The sequence below is a fragment of the Adiantum capillus-veneris genome, chromosome 26 (genome assembly GCF_014529385.1).
Source record: "Adiantum capillus-veneris isolate H3 chromosome 26, ASM1452938v2, whole genome shotgun sequence".
Classification (NCBI taxonomy): Eukaryota; Viridiplantae; Streptophyta; class Polypodiopsida; order Polypodiales; family Pteridaceae; genus Adiantum; species Adiantum capillus-veneris.
Genome location: NC_140956.1, coordinates 101,375,210 through 101,391,688, shown reverse-complemented (window position 1 = coordinate 101,391,688; position 16,479 = coordinate 101,375,210). Strand labels below are relative to the sequence as shown.

At 48.1% G+C, this 16,479-nt stretch overlaps 1 protein-coding gene across 3 annotated transcripts in view; it reads right to left on the bottom strand.

Moving 5' to 3' along the window:
• LOC147423907 (uncharacterized) overlaps window positions 1–16,479 on the bottom strand; it is a 106,551-nt gene that overhangs the window by 40,565 nt on the left and 49,507 nt on the right. The window contains exons 2-3 of one of the 3 annotated variants that reach the window (XM_086501017.1): window positions 7,323–7,593; window positions 6,829–6,993 (exon numbers count right to left, since the gene is read on the bottom strand). In XM_086501017.1, coding sequence (XP_086357143.1) covers window positions 6,829–6,993; window positions 7,323–7,593 — 436 coding nt within the window. Of the gene's footprint in view, window positions 1–6,828; window positions 6,994–7,322; window positions 7,622–16,479 lie in introns of those variants that run through there. The other 2 variants (XM_086501018.1, XM_086501016.1) reach the window with 2 other exon arrangements.

Genomic DNA, 16,479 nt, shown 5'->3' with positions numbered 1-16,479 from the left:
TCAAAACACCAGTCATGGGTGCGGCAATGTGTGCAAAATTCTCTATGTGCGAACTATATGCTTGACATTAACCAAGAAAAGAACGCACATAATATACAGTTTTGGGCAAATCCCAATTACGAACCTGTTCTCCCTTTGCGGTATCAAGCTTGACACCTTCTGTAGAAATGATATAACCCAGATAAGTAACTTCAATGAGAAAAAATTCGAACTTCTTAGCTGCAATGTACAGCTGACACTCATCCAAACCGGCTAACACCTTTCCTACATCCTTTTCGTGATGTTTCTTTCCTACATCCTTTTCGTGATGTTTCCATGATGTAGAGAATAAGAGAATGTCATCAAGAAAGATAAACACACACACACACCAATCATATCACCAAAACGACCTACCATGAGACGGTTGAATGTAACCAAGGCACCAGTCAATCCAAAAGGCATAACCACATACTCCCATTGCCCTCACTCCGTACAAAAGGCGGTTTTGTAGATATCGCCTTACCTGATGGTATCCACTTTTGAGATCGAATTTGCTAAATACCTTTGCCTCATTGAGCCTATCGAGGATATACTCAATGCGAAGCATCGGAAACTTGTTCTTGACGGTCATCTTGTTCAAAGCCATGTAATCGACACACAAACGAGATGAACCATCCTTCTTGCGGTTAAACAAAATAGGTGCAGTAAAAGGATAGAACTTATGAATCCTCTGGCCACTAACTCCGTGAGTTGCCGCTCTAACTCTTCTTCTTGAATCTTGTTCAAACGATAGAAAGCCTTACTGACTGGCTGTGCCCCCTCCGTGAGTTCTATGCGATGGTCCTCCGGCCGCTCAGAAGGGAGACGGGGTGGAAGATCATTCTGCAAAAAAAAGTGCTCATACTTGGTAAACAAACCTAAATACCTTTCTGGAGCATTGAGGTTCTGATTGACTGGAGAGGCATAAATGTTGTTGCTTGTGCTCCCTTCATAATTCACACTTCGCTTGCACATGAGAAATGAGAGGTAAAGAATAAAGACCCTCCTCACCACGAATGATCATGGAAGAGTCACTTTTGGCATTTAGAGTGAGCGTATTGTTTGCCCAATCAACGAGAGGGTTATGTTCACGAAACCATCGAATACCCAAAATCATATCACATCCTAAGAGAGGAGACATAACAAATCTTCTACGGGAGAAAGCTTGCTGAACAGTGACTAACATCTCAAAGGCACTTTTGTGTAATGAGAGAGTTATACCGAGAGCGAAGCCAGACACCTCAACAGGAGTTGTCAACCTAACCTCCAAGCGGGCTCTTTCTACAAGAGAGTCACTAACCACATCATGCATACTGCCTGAATCGAACAAGATCACAAGACGTTGACCCTTCACATGACCATAACATTTAAAGAGAAATTCATCAATGTGTGTGTCAGAGACATGTGGAGAATCATTGTGGTTCACTGAAGTGCTTGTGGTAGTTGTTTGTCCTTTTTCTTTTCCGTAGGAGTAGAGGAATATGGGTTAGAAGAATTGCCATTCTTACAATTCTTACCGTTCTTACAATTTTGTGGGTTCTGAGGATTTTGAGAGGTACTGTGAGAAGACTTATTCTCCTTAGGCTTTCCTTTGTTGTGCTTCATCTCCTGCGCGAGAGAAATCGCTACCGCCTTGTTGAGATCTATTGGGTCAAGGACTGCGACATCGAACTTGATATACTCGTCCAACCCAAAAAGGAAGGCCTCTTGGTGTTCCGCATCCGATTTGCGAAATTGGGAGCCGAGCTGCAAAACATGGTTAAAAAAAGACATATCTGGTGTAACATTTTGCTTAAGGTTACGCCAATCTTCTTTTAACTGAGCCAAGTACTAAGGCAACATGAATCGCGCCTTGAGCTTGTCTTGGAAATCGGCCCAATTGAAAAAAAGGGGCACGCCTTCCTCCGCTTCCTCTAGGTGCGCGGCCAACTGTGCCTCTTGCCACGCGTGATACCAATTAATGGCATCACCGCCAAGATACATGGCTACCGTCAAAACTTTGCTATTCCCTGTTTTCTTAGTTGTTGCAAAGTAACTATTAAATTGATGCAACCAAGAATGAATAACATTAGCATCCATCTTACCATCATACTTACTGAACGTCAACTTCTTAGTGAGAAGGTTGTTGGAATCTACATCTCTACCTGTGCTACCTGATGAAGTGCCAAAGTTCTTGAGTGGCTCGGATTTCAAGGTGAGTACCTGTAGGACCAACTCTTGCATGCGTTGGTCTCTCTGCGCCTCACACTACTCCATAGCCGCTCGCTTTTCTTTGGCCGCTACCCGTTGAGCTTCGCGCGCATGCTCGCGCTCAAGCTCCATAGTTGCCCTTCGGTCTTCGGCCGCCAAGCCCTCTTGCTCACGCTCATGCTCCATGGCTGCCCTTCTTTCGTCTGAGGCAACACGTTGCACCTCTTGTTGTAGCATCATCTCCATCATCGACTTGACCAAAGCCTCCATAGGATTTAGTGCAGTCCGTGGCATAGATGGGGATGGGGGAGCATTAGGGAACAGTAAAAACTTCTTCTCCAACTCCACTCTCATCACATTCACGCAAAGTATCCATTCCGCTTCGGGTGATGACCATACATTGAGATCCTCGGTATTTGGGTTCTTGAAAGACTTGGGTTCTTAGCTTGCAATCGGTGTTTAAGAAGGCTTTTCTCTTACCCGAGCTCGACTCTTCCCTGCGGAAACACCCCTTAGCGGCCTTGCGCTTACACCAAAGTTGCTTTTTCCCACCTCACATCGATTGGTCGGTTGCTAGGTGCACAGTCCTCTCTCAATGAGTGAAAAGAGGAACAAGGGAAGGCTCGACAAGCCCTTCTTTCTTGGGTTGCCTGCCACTCTTCAAAAACACAATTAAGAATCAATACGTCCAAGTGGACTTGGGTTACGTGCGACCGCAACAAGCAAAAAAATTTATGTGGTTCTTTCATTGAGTGATACAAAACACTGCCAAAGAGCTTTGATACCAATGTAAGGTGCAGCTAAAGTGAATGTTGATAGTGCTCAAGATGAGTGCTCCAAACTTTACTCAAGGGGTTTCTTTTACTTACGGAAGGGAGAGCCTTTCGTTCTTACCACAAACAAAGTGAATGCTACTATGAATGAAAGTGCTAAGAGAGAGAGAGAGAGAGAGAGAGAGAGAGAGAGAGAAGAGAGAGAGAGAGAGAGAGAGAGAGAGAGAGAAGAATATGACACCAAATGGGTTCCCAAACCCCCCTCCAAGGGCCCCCCTCTCTATGGCAAGAGAGGTATATGTTTTAGATTGCACAAATCTGGTACAATGGTCTAGATGCAATGGACTTGCCAACGATGTCGACGACGATGATGGCGTCTAGGAGGACGGGCCGAAAACTGAAAAACGCTAGGGCTGAGATGCTGAAATCTGAAAATGCTGATCTGCTGCTGAATCCTGCCACCGGGTTGGAGTGGACGGCAGTGACGACGACTTGACAACTATACGCTGAAAATGCTCATGCTGAAAACTGAAAACTGTGGGCTGAATCTGAAAACACTAGCTAATCTAATTGAGACGGAGAGAATCTGCTGCAGAATGTGAGATCTGCAAGGTTAGAGGGTCAATCTGCAATGGCTAAAGCCTGAAAACTGAAAACGCTAATTTGATCTGCTGAGACGGACTGCCGGAGACTGAAAATGCCAGGTATCTAGAAAACGCTGGCTGATCCGGATGTTGCCAAAACGCCAGAGGTCTAATGGCTGAAAACCATAGTTACCCGGAACGCGGAACGGGAACGGCGACGGGATCCCCGCGGAACGGGGGAACGGCTAGGGGTTCGGAACGGGAACGGCGCGGAACGGGAGGTATAAAAAACACCCAAATAGTGCATTTTTTAGCTCCTTGTGTTTAAATACGAGTATTAGAGTGCTTTGACTCTAATACTCACAAAAAACTCGTTTTGAAGACCATTCAATCTTGCTATGACTAGATGATGTGAGAGAGAGAGAGAGAGAGAGGGAGAGACTCGAGAGAGTGAGAGGGAGAGGGAGAGATTTGAGAGAGTGGGAGGGAGAGGAAGAGAGCTTGAAGGCTTAAAGCCTTGAGCCTTGAGAGAGTGAGTCTTGAGAGGGAGAGATCTTGAGAGTGTGAGAGGGAGAGAGCTTGAGCCTTGAGGATTAGCTTGTGGAGAGAAAGGGGGAGGGGGGTGCATTTTATGAGTCCTTGAGGCCTTGCACACTTCAAAAAGAAGCCCAAACATTTACTTCAATTTTTGCCAAATTTGTTTGTAGCCGTTGGCCGTTCCAGGGGCATTCCGGAACGTTCTGGGGGCGTTCGGAACGTTCCGGAACGGCCGTTCCAGTTTGCACTGGCCACCCGGAACGTCAAACGTTTCGGGACGTTTCGGAACGTTCGGGAAAGAAACTGCCCCCCCGGAACGCCAGAACGGGGGCTAGGGGGCGTTCCCCGGTAACTATGCTGAAAACGTCGGGTTCTCTGCCGGTCTGCTGAGGAGAAGCACTGCAAGTATGGTGAACTTATGTTGCCTCTTCTGCTGGAAACTGGGCACCCCACCTCTCCCTATATAGGAATCTCATTCTGGGTCGAGCAAACTCCCCTATGCCCCACAACCTTGGAAACTGGCATAAATGAATACTAAAATAAATAAATGCCTGCAACTGAACTGCCCCAAAATGCCATGGAAAATTGGGTTCCCTGACCCAATCGAATATTGTACTATAAGAAAGGGACCCCTGGATGGTCGGCCGAGGAGAAAGGGTCCCTCCAAAATCACCCTCCAGGATCCCACTGCACTCGTGCTAGTGGACAGCTCTCCCAAGCCCAAAGCCTCCAATGGCCTGTCTCAAGACCTGTTGGGTCAAGATCGATGACACAAGTCCTCCTGCAAATGATTACTTGGATCCTCTGAAAACAACACCTACAACCTGTGGAGCCTCTACTAAGACTCTGTGTAGTCAACCCTTGCCTTGTATCAGGAGAGTTAAACTTTTTACTCTCTGCACTCTTTCAAGTCTCTGTAAGTGGGTTCTTTTATTGTGCAGGTTTCACACCTTTTTTTAAAATAAAGAGTCACTTAATGAAGGAATAGCGAAATAAATCTCAACGCAAAGGGAAGAGGTAGCGCAAGAAAATGGAGGGCCTGTGAAAGCTGCAATTGACGCGTGGAGAGAGAGAGAGATTTACCAGGGCACGTGCCGCTTGTGTCCAGCAAGAGAAGGAGACTCCACGTTGGAACCAACGCTGCCTTTTTTTTTCCCACGCTGGAAAATTCTCTCCACGTCAAGCGACCTCCCTCTCTTCTCCTACAGTGAGCACTCTGCTCAACACAGAGTTGTACTCTCCCTCTCACAGACACACGTCGGACAAACCACCTGACCATAGCCACTATCCCCAGTGCTAGGCCAGCATCCGAGGACGTAGGCGTGCACCTGTAAAACCAAGCGTCCCATACCACCCAGCCTCACCTCCTTGAGGTGACCTCCCGCACTCTTAGCCTCCCAGGCTAAACACTAGCACTCTGCCAATGGGGATCGATAACTGCAAATGAGGCCTTGGCCTCTCTTTTATAATAATGGCTGGACGGGTTCACACTAGGTCCGCCCGGACGCTGGACGCCCATCTCGAGGGCGTCTAGGCTAGATCCCCCCTCCTGTGAGCGGGACATAACACTATCCTTGGATTGACTACACAACCACATGTAATGTAGAATATACCCACATGCATATACATTATATGTACAGACCTATGCGTATACACATGCTAAACCACGTACTGGTAACTAGTCTCTCCTCTTCGTTGTTACACAGCACACACATACACATGCACACATAATGATCATTAACCACATACAGACTCGTACGCAGCTGTGATATGCACAATACAAGCATAGACATGCGAACACACACCGGTACACACATACATATTACACACAAACTTTGCAAATACCTGCAAAACAGGGTCCTCCTACTGAGCTCAGGTCTAGTCGGCTCGTCATCTTGTTCTCTTCCAGTCTGGTGAAGCATTGCCAAGTCAACAGGTTGTGACATACCCCTCCCTTAAGAGAGGAGTAATCGCCCTCCACACAGACATGCCAATGACAATCCCCACAAGATATGCATGTATCTGTATAAAATCCAATTCCACGAGCACATAGTTTACACTGAACACTTATATCCTAAAGAATCTAGTCATCTCCTCAATGCAGAACTTTTGAAACACTCGAATTATGATCTGTCTCGTCACCTCACCCATGCGGAATTCTTGATGCACTAGGGTCGCCATCTATCTAGTCGTCCTCCACCTCTTTGTCTCTCTAAAGGGAAACAGAACTTCCTCAATCAAGGAACCACTAAGGATTGTGACTGTGCAAAGCCAGATTCTATCACATCTATTCTCTTTCCTCTGTGCCATTCAGATGAAGCAAGAAATGTTCGACTTACCCAAACATCCCAAATGCATGACCAAACTGAAATAGAAGAGCATGGAATGGTCTTGTTGGAGCAGCAACGCTCTCAAACAAGTAGGCTGATGCTGCTGTTAATGACAATGGAGAATACGTCGACCGATCTTGACAGTACACTCAAGAAAAGAAATAGGGCACCGCAAGACTTTGCAGAAGGACAGTGCCACTCCCTAGGATCGTAACATAGTTCAGAAACCCCCCACATCCTTGACCGCCAACTCATGGCTTGCGCTTGCCTACAGAGCCTACCACCCACATAGGCATCACGTGAGTCCTCCACTTCAAGGTTTCCCACGAGTAATAAAAGAAATTTAAAAAAAAGCATGCATGTGCTGCCCGGGGGGGAGGGAAGAGAGAGAGAGACCTGAGCATGTCCTTGAGAGACATGCTATCCATGTCCACGTTGCTTTCTGCCACTTTATCGGGAGGCTTCACTTGATTTTCAATTTTCTTAAGGTGGCTTCTGATAGGTTTAAGCTTCTCTCTTCTAGAGCTTCCTTCAGTTAAATCATTCGTTGCTGTGTCAAGCCTGACCAAAAAAACATCAGAAGACACAAAATTATCAGAGCTTCCAAAAGTTTTTGCTTGCAAAGTAGTGAAAAAAAAATGCTTTTCTGTTCCTTTTTCTTTTTACCAACTATAAAAGAAGTTGTCAGGTAATAGAGCACACTGGCTATTACAGCATATTAGCCACTTTCATTTAACAAAATTTTCACACTTGCAAACATGATATTTTTATGGCTTTATAGTGTGTTATACGTGGTGCCACACACATGTGAGTGCTGATTGCACAAACCGCACACATATTTTCAAGCAAAAAGATGCAAACAGTTAAATATAAAAAGTGCAGTGAAAAACCTGGGCCCCTCATTGGAAGACATATTATTCATGTCCATGTTGCTCCTTGCCAATCTATCTAGGGACTTGACTTGGCTTTGAGTTGTTTTGAGGCAGCCCCTCATCGGTTTAAGCTTCTCTCGAGGCTTCACTTGGCTTTGAGTTGTTTTGAGAGAGCCCCTCATAGGTTTAAGGTTTTCTCGATGATTCACTTGGCTTTGAGTTGTTTTCAGACAGCCCCTCATAGGTTTAAGCTTTTCTTTTCCAGAGCTTCCTTCGGCCATATCATTCGCTGCTATGTCAAGGCTACCAGAAACCATCAAAAGACACAAATCTATCAAAGCTATTTGCAAAAAAAAAAACTGCAAGGTATTCAAGAAGACAAGCCTACCCGTTCCATTTGTCGACTACAAACAAAATCTTTAATAAGAGGTAGCACATATCACGTGCGCACTTCACTTGCGCCACGTGGACAAGCTACTGCTACAGTCTAGTGTCAGTCTTAGCTTAGCTTAAAAACTAGCCTAGCTTTTTGTGAGCCTCTAGAAGGACATGCATGATCAGGCAGGTCATAGTTGCATACCCTGACTTGCACAGTTAAGTCACTTAAGCATATAGGCATATGAACAGTCACTTAGGTCATTTATTAGTAAGTGACTTTGACATGACATTTATTAAAAGCATATAAGCATATGAACAGTCACTTAAGTCATTTTATTAATAAGTGACTTTTACATGACATTTATTAAAACTAGGTAGGGCAAATGGCTAAAGGACCTATAAGCGGCCCTTTGGGCACCAGTTGAAGGCAGAGGAGCAGTAGAGAGCCTCACAAGAAGCACCAGTAGAACCAACGTTTTCCCCAAGCAGTCGTCAACGCTTTCAGCCCTATGATTGCCATCAGATTCCAGCACCAGCAGCGTTTTCAGATCCCAGTACCAGTTGCGTTTTCAAATCCCAGCAGCAGTAGGTTTTTTCAGATTTCAGCCATCATCCACCTCAGCGTTTTCAGTTTTCAGTCCATAGCCTTTTCAGCAATTTCAGTTTTCAGCCCATCGCTGTCCCTGGCAATAGCAAATAAGCCCACAGCCTAATTGTCGTCGTCGTCGTCATCGACACAGCACCAAGCATCTCTAACAGCACCCATCACTACCCACAACACCCAAGTACCTTCAGTACCCGCAGTACCCAAGTACCAAGTACCCCGCAATACCAAGCACCCAAGTACCCACAATACCAAGTATCCACCGCAATACCCCTCAACATCTACTGCAGTAGCATCTGCATCAAGTACCCATAAGCATCTCAGCATTTAGCATCATGGTGTCAACAGTGTGCAAGTAATAAAGCAAGATCTTGCTCTGGCAACAGAGCAAGGGGGCCTTGAGGGTGGTCGGGACTCGTGTCACGAGGACGTGGCAATTATTAACCATGTCACAGAGATGTGGCAACTGCTAACCTTGGTTGTTGGTTTCTTTCCAATGGGGTTTATTTTATTTGTTTAAGACCCTCTTCTTGAAGTAGCAAACGGTCGGACATTGTATGGCCAATGTGAACGGTAGATTCACCCGCAGACGGGAAGTGGTCGGCACTGGAATTCGTATGGTAAGAGGATGTCTAGGCTCAGAGCAAGATCATATAGGTCCCCCCGTCGCACTTAGCAAGTTGGTGGATACTAGGAAGTGAACTCAATTAAGGCGTAAAGTCAAGGTGGGACTTCCAACAAAAAGTATCCGACAGTTGGGCCACATTGCATTTTTGGATGCGGTCCCAATGAGGATAGATGGTCAGAAGACCAGTGGGAGCCCAACGGAAGCATCTCCTAAAATTTAGGGAACTGCTATTTTGGGCCACGAAATGTGTTCGCGTCATTACCTTCGGTATGACTAGGGGAACACTTTACAACTCTGCCGCAAAGTCAATTGACGCACCAGTTGAGATATTTTTAGCAGGGAAAGCCCAAACTCGGAAACTGGGCGACGTGTCAGCTTGTGAGCGATTCTGCCACTCTGGGAGGCAAAAACGAGCTGCATATCAACAAAGGGGGCGCCATTTTCAGCCACAGGCGGATTGCAACAGGTACAGAAGCTATGGAATGCTTACCTTGCCCTCTATGCACAGTATGGTGACGGGAGTGATGCCCCGCACGCTACATACTGCTCTCTTTCTCCCCTACGTGCAGTTATGTGATGCCCCACAAGAGGGCTACTCATTTGACTGATGTACAGTTGTGTGGGTTCATGCTTTTGTGCTGAGGCAAGAGCCTCCTTGAGCAGGAACAGGGGTAGCTAACTGCTGCTCCAAAGCAGGCACTGGTGAGGGTCATAACCTCACCGTACAGGTGCAAAATCAGCGCTGTGTATGCGCTGTAATTTGACTGTTTTTCAGCCATACGGACGCCAGGATCATTGGGAATCGTGCCCCACTGGCAAAGGATAGTTAGGGGACTGTTTGGGGCTGAAAACAGGGCAAAAACCAGTAAATACAGCGTGCTGAATTTACTGTTTTTGGACAGGAATCAGAGGGTATACGTCAGTGCAAGCGAGTTCCAGCAGGGGAATGGGTTTCGCGCAAGTTTTGGGGCTGTTATGCTGCCGAAATTTGGCCAAATCAAATGGTATCTAGGTGGATACACGTGAAGGATTCCCAGGACCTTACCTTGTAATTTACCCTCCTAAAGAATAAAGAAATACCGAAAGGGGCGCCAATTTTGGGGCCTACAGGTTGTCGGCGTCTGCTCGGAGCATTCTAGCTTCTGAGCCGTGTGTGTATTCAAGTGTTAACTCCCGTCGCAGGTTTTCTTTGCAAAGTGCTCTGTGTGTGTGCATAAAGTAAAGAATTTCGGGTGAAAGCCAACGCCTACCGCCCTACGGGCCGGTTTCAACTCGTCATCGTCACAGTCACCATCGTCGTCGTCGACATCATCGTCGTCGACATAAACCAGCAGTACCCGTCGTCGACATCATCGTCTTTGACATAGACCCCGTCGTCGACATCACCGTCTTCGACACAGAACCGTCGTCGACTTCATCGTCATCGACAAAGACCCTTAGTACCTCGTCGTCAACTTCATCATCTTCGACATAGACCTCGTCGTCGACCCTCCCATCTTCGTCATAGAACCCGCAATACCCGTCATCGACATCATCGTCTTCGACATAGAACCTCAGTACCCCTTCAATACCTTGGTAGCTAGTACCCAGCATCAGTAGTGTCAGTACCCATTAGCATCAGCATCTCAGCATTTAGTCATTGTAGCAGCATTGTGCAAGAATAAAGAAAGTACTTGCTTTGGCAACAGAGCAAGGGGGCCCTTGAGGGTTGGGACCCGACATCTTTGTGTCATCTCTTTTCTCTCTCTCGTCGTCTCTCTTTCTTTCAGTTCAGTTCAGTTCTTTCAAGTGAAGTAAAGTGTTCCTTGTGTTTGTGTGCGGAGTACTAGATCCGAGCAAAATCTTTTTTCTCTTCCGCTGCACCTGACATGCCATTTGTGTGGAGTACTAGATCCGAGCTAAATCCTTAAACACTTCCGTTGTTGCACCTCACAGCACATGGCTATTACAATACTTTATGTCACAAAGTGAGGTCGTGCATTTTTCTCTTGCAGCTCTCTCTCTCTCTCTCTCTCTCTCTCTCTCTCTCTCTCTCTCTCTCTCTCTCTCTCTCTCTCTCTCTCTCTCTGTGTGTGTGTGTGTGTGTGTGAGACCATCACATCAGTTGGAGGATTGAGACTCACCAATATCGAGGTATTTCAGTTGAGGCCAGGTTGTGCGAACTATGTCAGAGAGAGCCAGAGATGAAGCTTCACTATATATGCCACTGTACAGCATACTATGAGATACGTGGCCGCTTTCACTGCCTCTTTGAAGAGGGTTTTGGGCCTCTATTTATAGTCATGAGATACCAAGATCAGAGATTTCTTGGCCTCTATCTATTGGAGATTCAACGATATAGAGCAGGGATACTGAGAGAGAGAGAGAGAGAGAGAGAGAGAGAGAGAGAGAGAGAGAGAGAGAGAGAGAGGCTCACACACAAGGGGACACACCCATAGACAAATCACAATGTTCTTCCATCCAGAGATTGAGCAGAGACGAGATCAGCCAAAGAGGAGGGATACAGGGCACATCACTAGCACAAGTATAGAGCAGAAGAGCTCGGGAAACCCAGGAGGCAAAGGATGAGGGGATGCTCCCATCAACGGAGGAGGTTACGGTAGAGAATTAGATCTATATTGGTGAGGTAAACCGCAGCAAAACCGCTCAACTTGTTGTTTGAAGGTAATTTTCTTAAATGAAGAGGCCGGTAGAAAAGTATCCCAAAACCTCTAGCAATAGTCGTCCAAGTTGTCTTCCTTTGTCATCCTCATATGATTCCAGGCGGTGATGACATCCTCTTTGTATTCTTCTATAAGCCAAGCACAAATGAAGACCGGTTTGATTTTTAACCACTTTGTAGGTGATTCCTTGTGCAACAATAGGGTTGACCACCATGTATGGGCATTCCCTTTTAGATAAGATGACGCTTTTCGTACTTCAGAATGTTCGGAAAAACGTCCTCCTGAAAAGACGTCGTCAAACTATTGATAAATGCAAGAGCTCTGTGGATGTCCTTATGTCACAAAGTGATAACATGGAATGGCCTCAAGGACTGAAGGAAGGGCCAAAACCCTAGCATAGAGGCAGAAGATGTTTTACAAACTTGCAGGACTCTTTCGAGTGGCCCACAAGGGGTTTAAAAACCTGACCAAAAGACTTCCCAACTTATGGTAACCCCCAGTCGAGGGACCTAAAACCCTTAAAAATAAAGCTGAACACCAAAAATTGTGCGCAAACTGATGACGTGGCACGTTGTACAAACTTCTACAATTTGTGCCGAAATCGCGCTGACATGCTAACGTGGCGCACCGTACGAACATCCCAAGAGAGAGCTAGCTTTTGGGTACCAGATGCTTTTAGACTACTACTTTTCATGTATTGCTATTGGCCTAGGGCCTTAAAAGTATTGCAAGGGCCTCTCTTCCGGCAGATTATCTTTGAGAGCACTGTTGAGAGAGCGGACACTCCAACTTGTACTTGGAGAAGCATAATAATAAAGAAATACCGAGAAGGGACGCCAGTCTTTGGGCCCAGCACTTCTGGGCACGGAACTCAGCCGTGTCGTGCTCTCTCTCTCTCTCTCTCTCTCTCTCTCTCTCTCTCTCTCTCTCTCTCTCTCTCTCTCTCTCTCTCTCTCTCTCGCTGCACCAGCGCCCTCCTCCTGCTGCACCAGCGCGCGGACCTGCTGCTGTGCTGCCCCAGGCACATTACTACTGTGCTGCGTGCTCCTGTGTCACCCCAGTGCTCAGCGCGCCCACCCCACCTGCACAGCACCCCCGGTATCTGCTTGTTGCTGACGCTGTTATACCTGCTGCTGCTGCTGAACTGCCTTGCTGCACACGTACTCCCTCTCTTTCCCTCGCGCAGCCCCCCTCCAGCTTCCCCCTCACGCAACCCCTACCCGCTCCCATCACGCAGCCTTCTCTCTCTCTCCTTCTCTCTCTCTCTCTCTCTCTCTCTCTCTCTCTCTCTCTCTCTCTCTCTCTCTCTCTCTCTCTCACACACACACACACACACACACACGGATACATACCCACACACATAATACACGCATATACGCATACACACACGTACTCCCTCTCTTCCCCTTCTCCCCTCTTCTTCACAATATGAAGAGAGGGTAGCTTCGAAGACAACCATGTCTTCCCCCACCATCAAGACGCCGACACCGACAATGAAGACAACCTTCATGCTCACGAACAAGAGGCTTGCACAATTGGAGAAGGACATGAAAGAATGGTGGATGGAGAGAGAGATATGGAGGGAGGAGAAAGCCACCTTCATCAAGCTATGGAACGAAGAGAAGGAGGACATGAGAGCGGAAATCCAAAACCTCAAAGAGGAGAAGGAGAGAAGGGAACGGGAGAACGAGAAGGAGAGGGAGAGATGGAGGAAAGAGCAAGAAGAGATGAAGGCACAAATCGATCTCCTTCATGCTTCCATCACATCCCTCACCCCCGAGGAAGGAGAGATTAAAGAGGAGGCTAAGGAAGCCCTCAAGGAGGAGATCACCAAAGCCCTCACCGCAAGCATTGAGGACAAATTAGAGGCCACCAAAGAAGGATGGGTCGAAGTGGTCAAAAAGAATATCAAGAAGGTAGCAAGAGAGGAAGCCCAAAAAGATGAGGTACTCATAGTACACACAACCATCGAGGAGGAGAAGATGCGACAAACTCGCCGTCTCAATGTGCGAGTGACCGGCATCAAAGAAGAAGAAGGGTCTACACCCGAGAGCGATGGGAAGGCTTTATGCAAGAAAGTGGGATACAAGGAAGAAGAGATCCCTTTCTCCAAAGTTTGGAGAGCCGGCAAAGATCCAAAGAAGAGAGCTCTCATCCTCCAATTCGCCTCCGAGGAGTCTCGAACTTCTTTCCTCCGAAAGAGGGTCATCTTGAGAGGACTAGAAGGCCCCCCGATTTATCTTGATGATGACCTCACAAAGATGCAACAAGATCACCGTCGTGCGTGCATGCCTAGAGTCCACCAAGCCCGCAAAGAAGGGAAGAAGGCAGTATATCGAGATGGCAGGGTCATCATTGATGGCAAGACCATCGCATAGGGACTCGCGGCCTGTGGGACACACGAGGAGATTCATGTCACGGTTTGGAATTGCAATGGAGACCTATGGACACACCCAGAGAGACTTGAGGAGGTGATGAGAGGTCGAGACATCATTCTACTTACAGAGACACACGAGAGCCCAGAGAGAGGGCTACCACGGATACATGGATTCCAGTGGGAGTCTCTACATCGGGGATGTATGCGCCAGCACACCACTCGCGGTTCAGGAGGAGTGGCCATACTCTTTAGACAGGGGCTTCACAACAGACTACAGATTGTTGCCCGGGACCCACAGGCCCGCTACATGTGGATTCGTCTCGAGCTCTCACGAGACAGGATCGTCTACATTGCCCTTTGCTACTTTGCTCCCACAGGCTCCAGATTCGCCCCTACTGAGCAGGAGTCACCGTACGCATGCCTCACGGAGGAGATTATGGAGTACTCCACACTGGGTGAAGTCTTCCTTATGGGAGACTTCAATGCTCGTACGCGTAGTGAGCAATGTGAGGCATATGACCACGAGGACCCAGAGGCACTACACACTCTAGATGAGGAGGCTACTATGAGAGATACAGCAGACAGAGCTCCAGTCACAGCCTACGGACGACATCTACTTCGACTTGGCTCCTAGCACCGTCTCGTTATTTACACACTCCACACACCACCATCCATTTCACACATGAGCTAGCCCCTCTTTACTCGGCCGAGGTCGAGCATGGCCTATGCCTCCTCCACCCATCCACACCACTCTCAGTTCTCACATCACATATCTCTTCCGTTCTCCACACTTCAGCTATTAGCTCTTTTCCACACACCACTCACACAGGACGCACTCCCCCTCCCGGGACTATGCCTCAGAACCGCTGGTATGATGATGAGTGCAGAGAGCTATACCGACGCCTTCGTGCACGGCGAGCCTTAGGAGAGATCATAGAGAGAGAGGCCAGACGGCATATGAAGACGCTGACACGCCAAAAGCGGCGAGCATTCGAAGAGGCACAGGAGCTAGAGCTATACCGCCTATTCATGAGCATGGATAGCGCGACGGCATGGCGCACCCTGCGCGAGCCACGTCCGACTACAGCTATTGAGGATCCACAGATATGGCATGATTATGCAGAGCGACTCTATGAGGTGCCAGGGCAGCCTCCTATCCCACAGCCACACGGGCCACGCCCCACGGGCTCTTCCTTCTTTACAGCAGAGATGGTAGAGAGGGCCATACACCGCATGCAGCACAGACGATCAGCTGACCATACTGGATTACAGAGTGAGCACATCATTTATGCGGCCTCCACTATAGCCCCGTTGATTGCACATGTCTTCAACCGGGCTATAGGGGAGGGCTTCCCAGAGGAGTGGACACAGCACACCATAGTGCCTATCCACAAATCTGGCGACACCCTGGACCCAGGGAACTACAGGACTATCATGATTGGCCACACTATGGCCAAGCTATATGGAGCAGTACTTGAGGCACAGCTCAGCCGCTACGCAGAGACCGAGGGTTTACGAGCTCCAGGCCAGGCAGGTTTCAGACGAGCTTTCTCCACCACTGATCACATCTTCGTTCTGCGCTGCCTCATTGATGGGGCAAAGGCGCGGAAGAAGAGGCTTTACTGCTGCTTTGTGGATTTCCGCAAGGCCTTTGACACAGTCCCACGCGAGAGACTCTTCCAGCGCCTTCACAGCATTGGGGTACCAACAGAGATGATTTGGGCCATATATACTCTCTACGAGAGGGTGACGGGTCGGGTTCGTTGCCCAGGCGGTTTTTCAGAGACCATTGCTAGCACCATTGGTGTTAAGCAAGGATGCCCACTCTCCCCGACACTCTTTGGGCTCTACATCGACGAGATCTCCGACTACATACTGCGAGCAGGGGGAGAGGGGAGCGACTTGGCAGGTACTCCGGTCCACATCATGTTATATGCTGATGATATTGTGTTGATTTCAGAGTCACCCGAGGGCTTGCAGCGCCATCTTGAGGCCTTGGACGAATTCAGCACACACAAGGGGTTGACTGTGAACCTTGGCAAAACCAAGGTCATGATCTTTCACACATCCAGTGCAGTGAGGAGCGCTGCCACCTTCACAGCAGCAGGAGGACAAGTTGATGTAGTTACCTCCTATGTCTACCTTGGCATCACATTCACCAGCCTACCAGGACCCTTCACTATGAGGCAGGCTGCTGCTGACAGGCTCACCCGAGGATATGCAGCTCTGACCATGCTAGAGCGGAGGTGCCACCAGGCACACTTTCAGGAGCCCCGCACGAAGGGGTGGCTTTTCGACACCTTAGTCACCCCGGCCCTGATGTACTCGGCGGCAGTATGGGCACCAGGATTGACAGCTGACCAGTGGACACAGCTTGAGAGGCCACAGGTATGTATGATCTCACGCTTGCTCCGCAGCAAGAAGACAGTGCCACATGACATTATTAGAGCCGAGCTCGCCACACCACCTATGGTTGTAGAGGCACTATTCCAGACAGTCTGCTTCCTCCAGAGGATGAGAGAGCT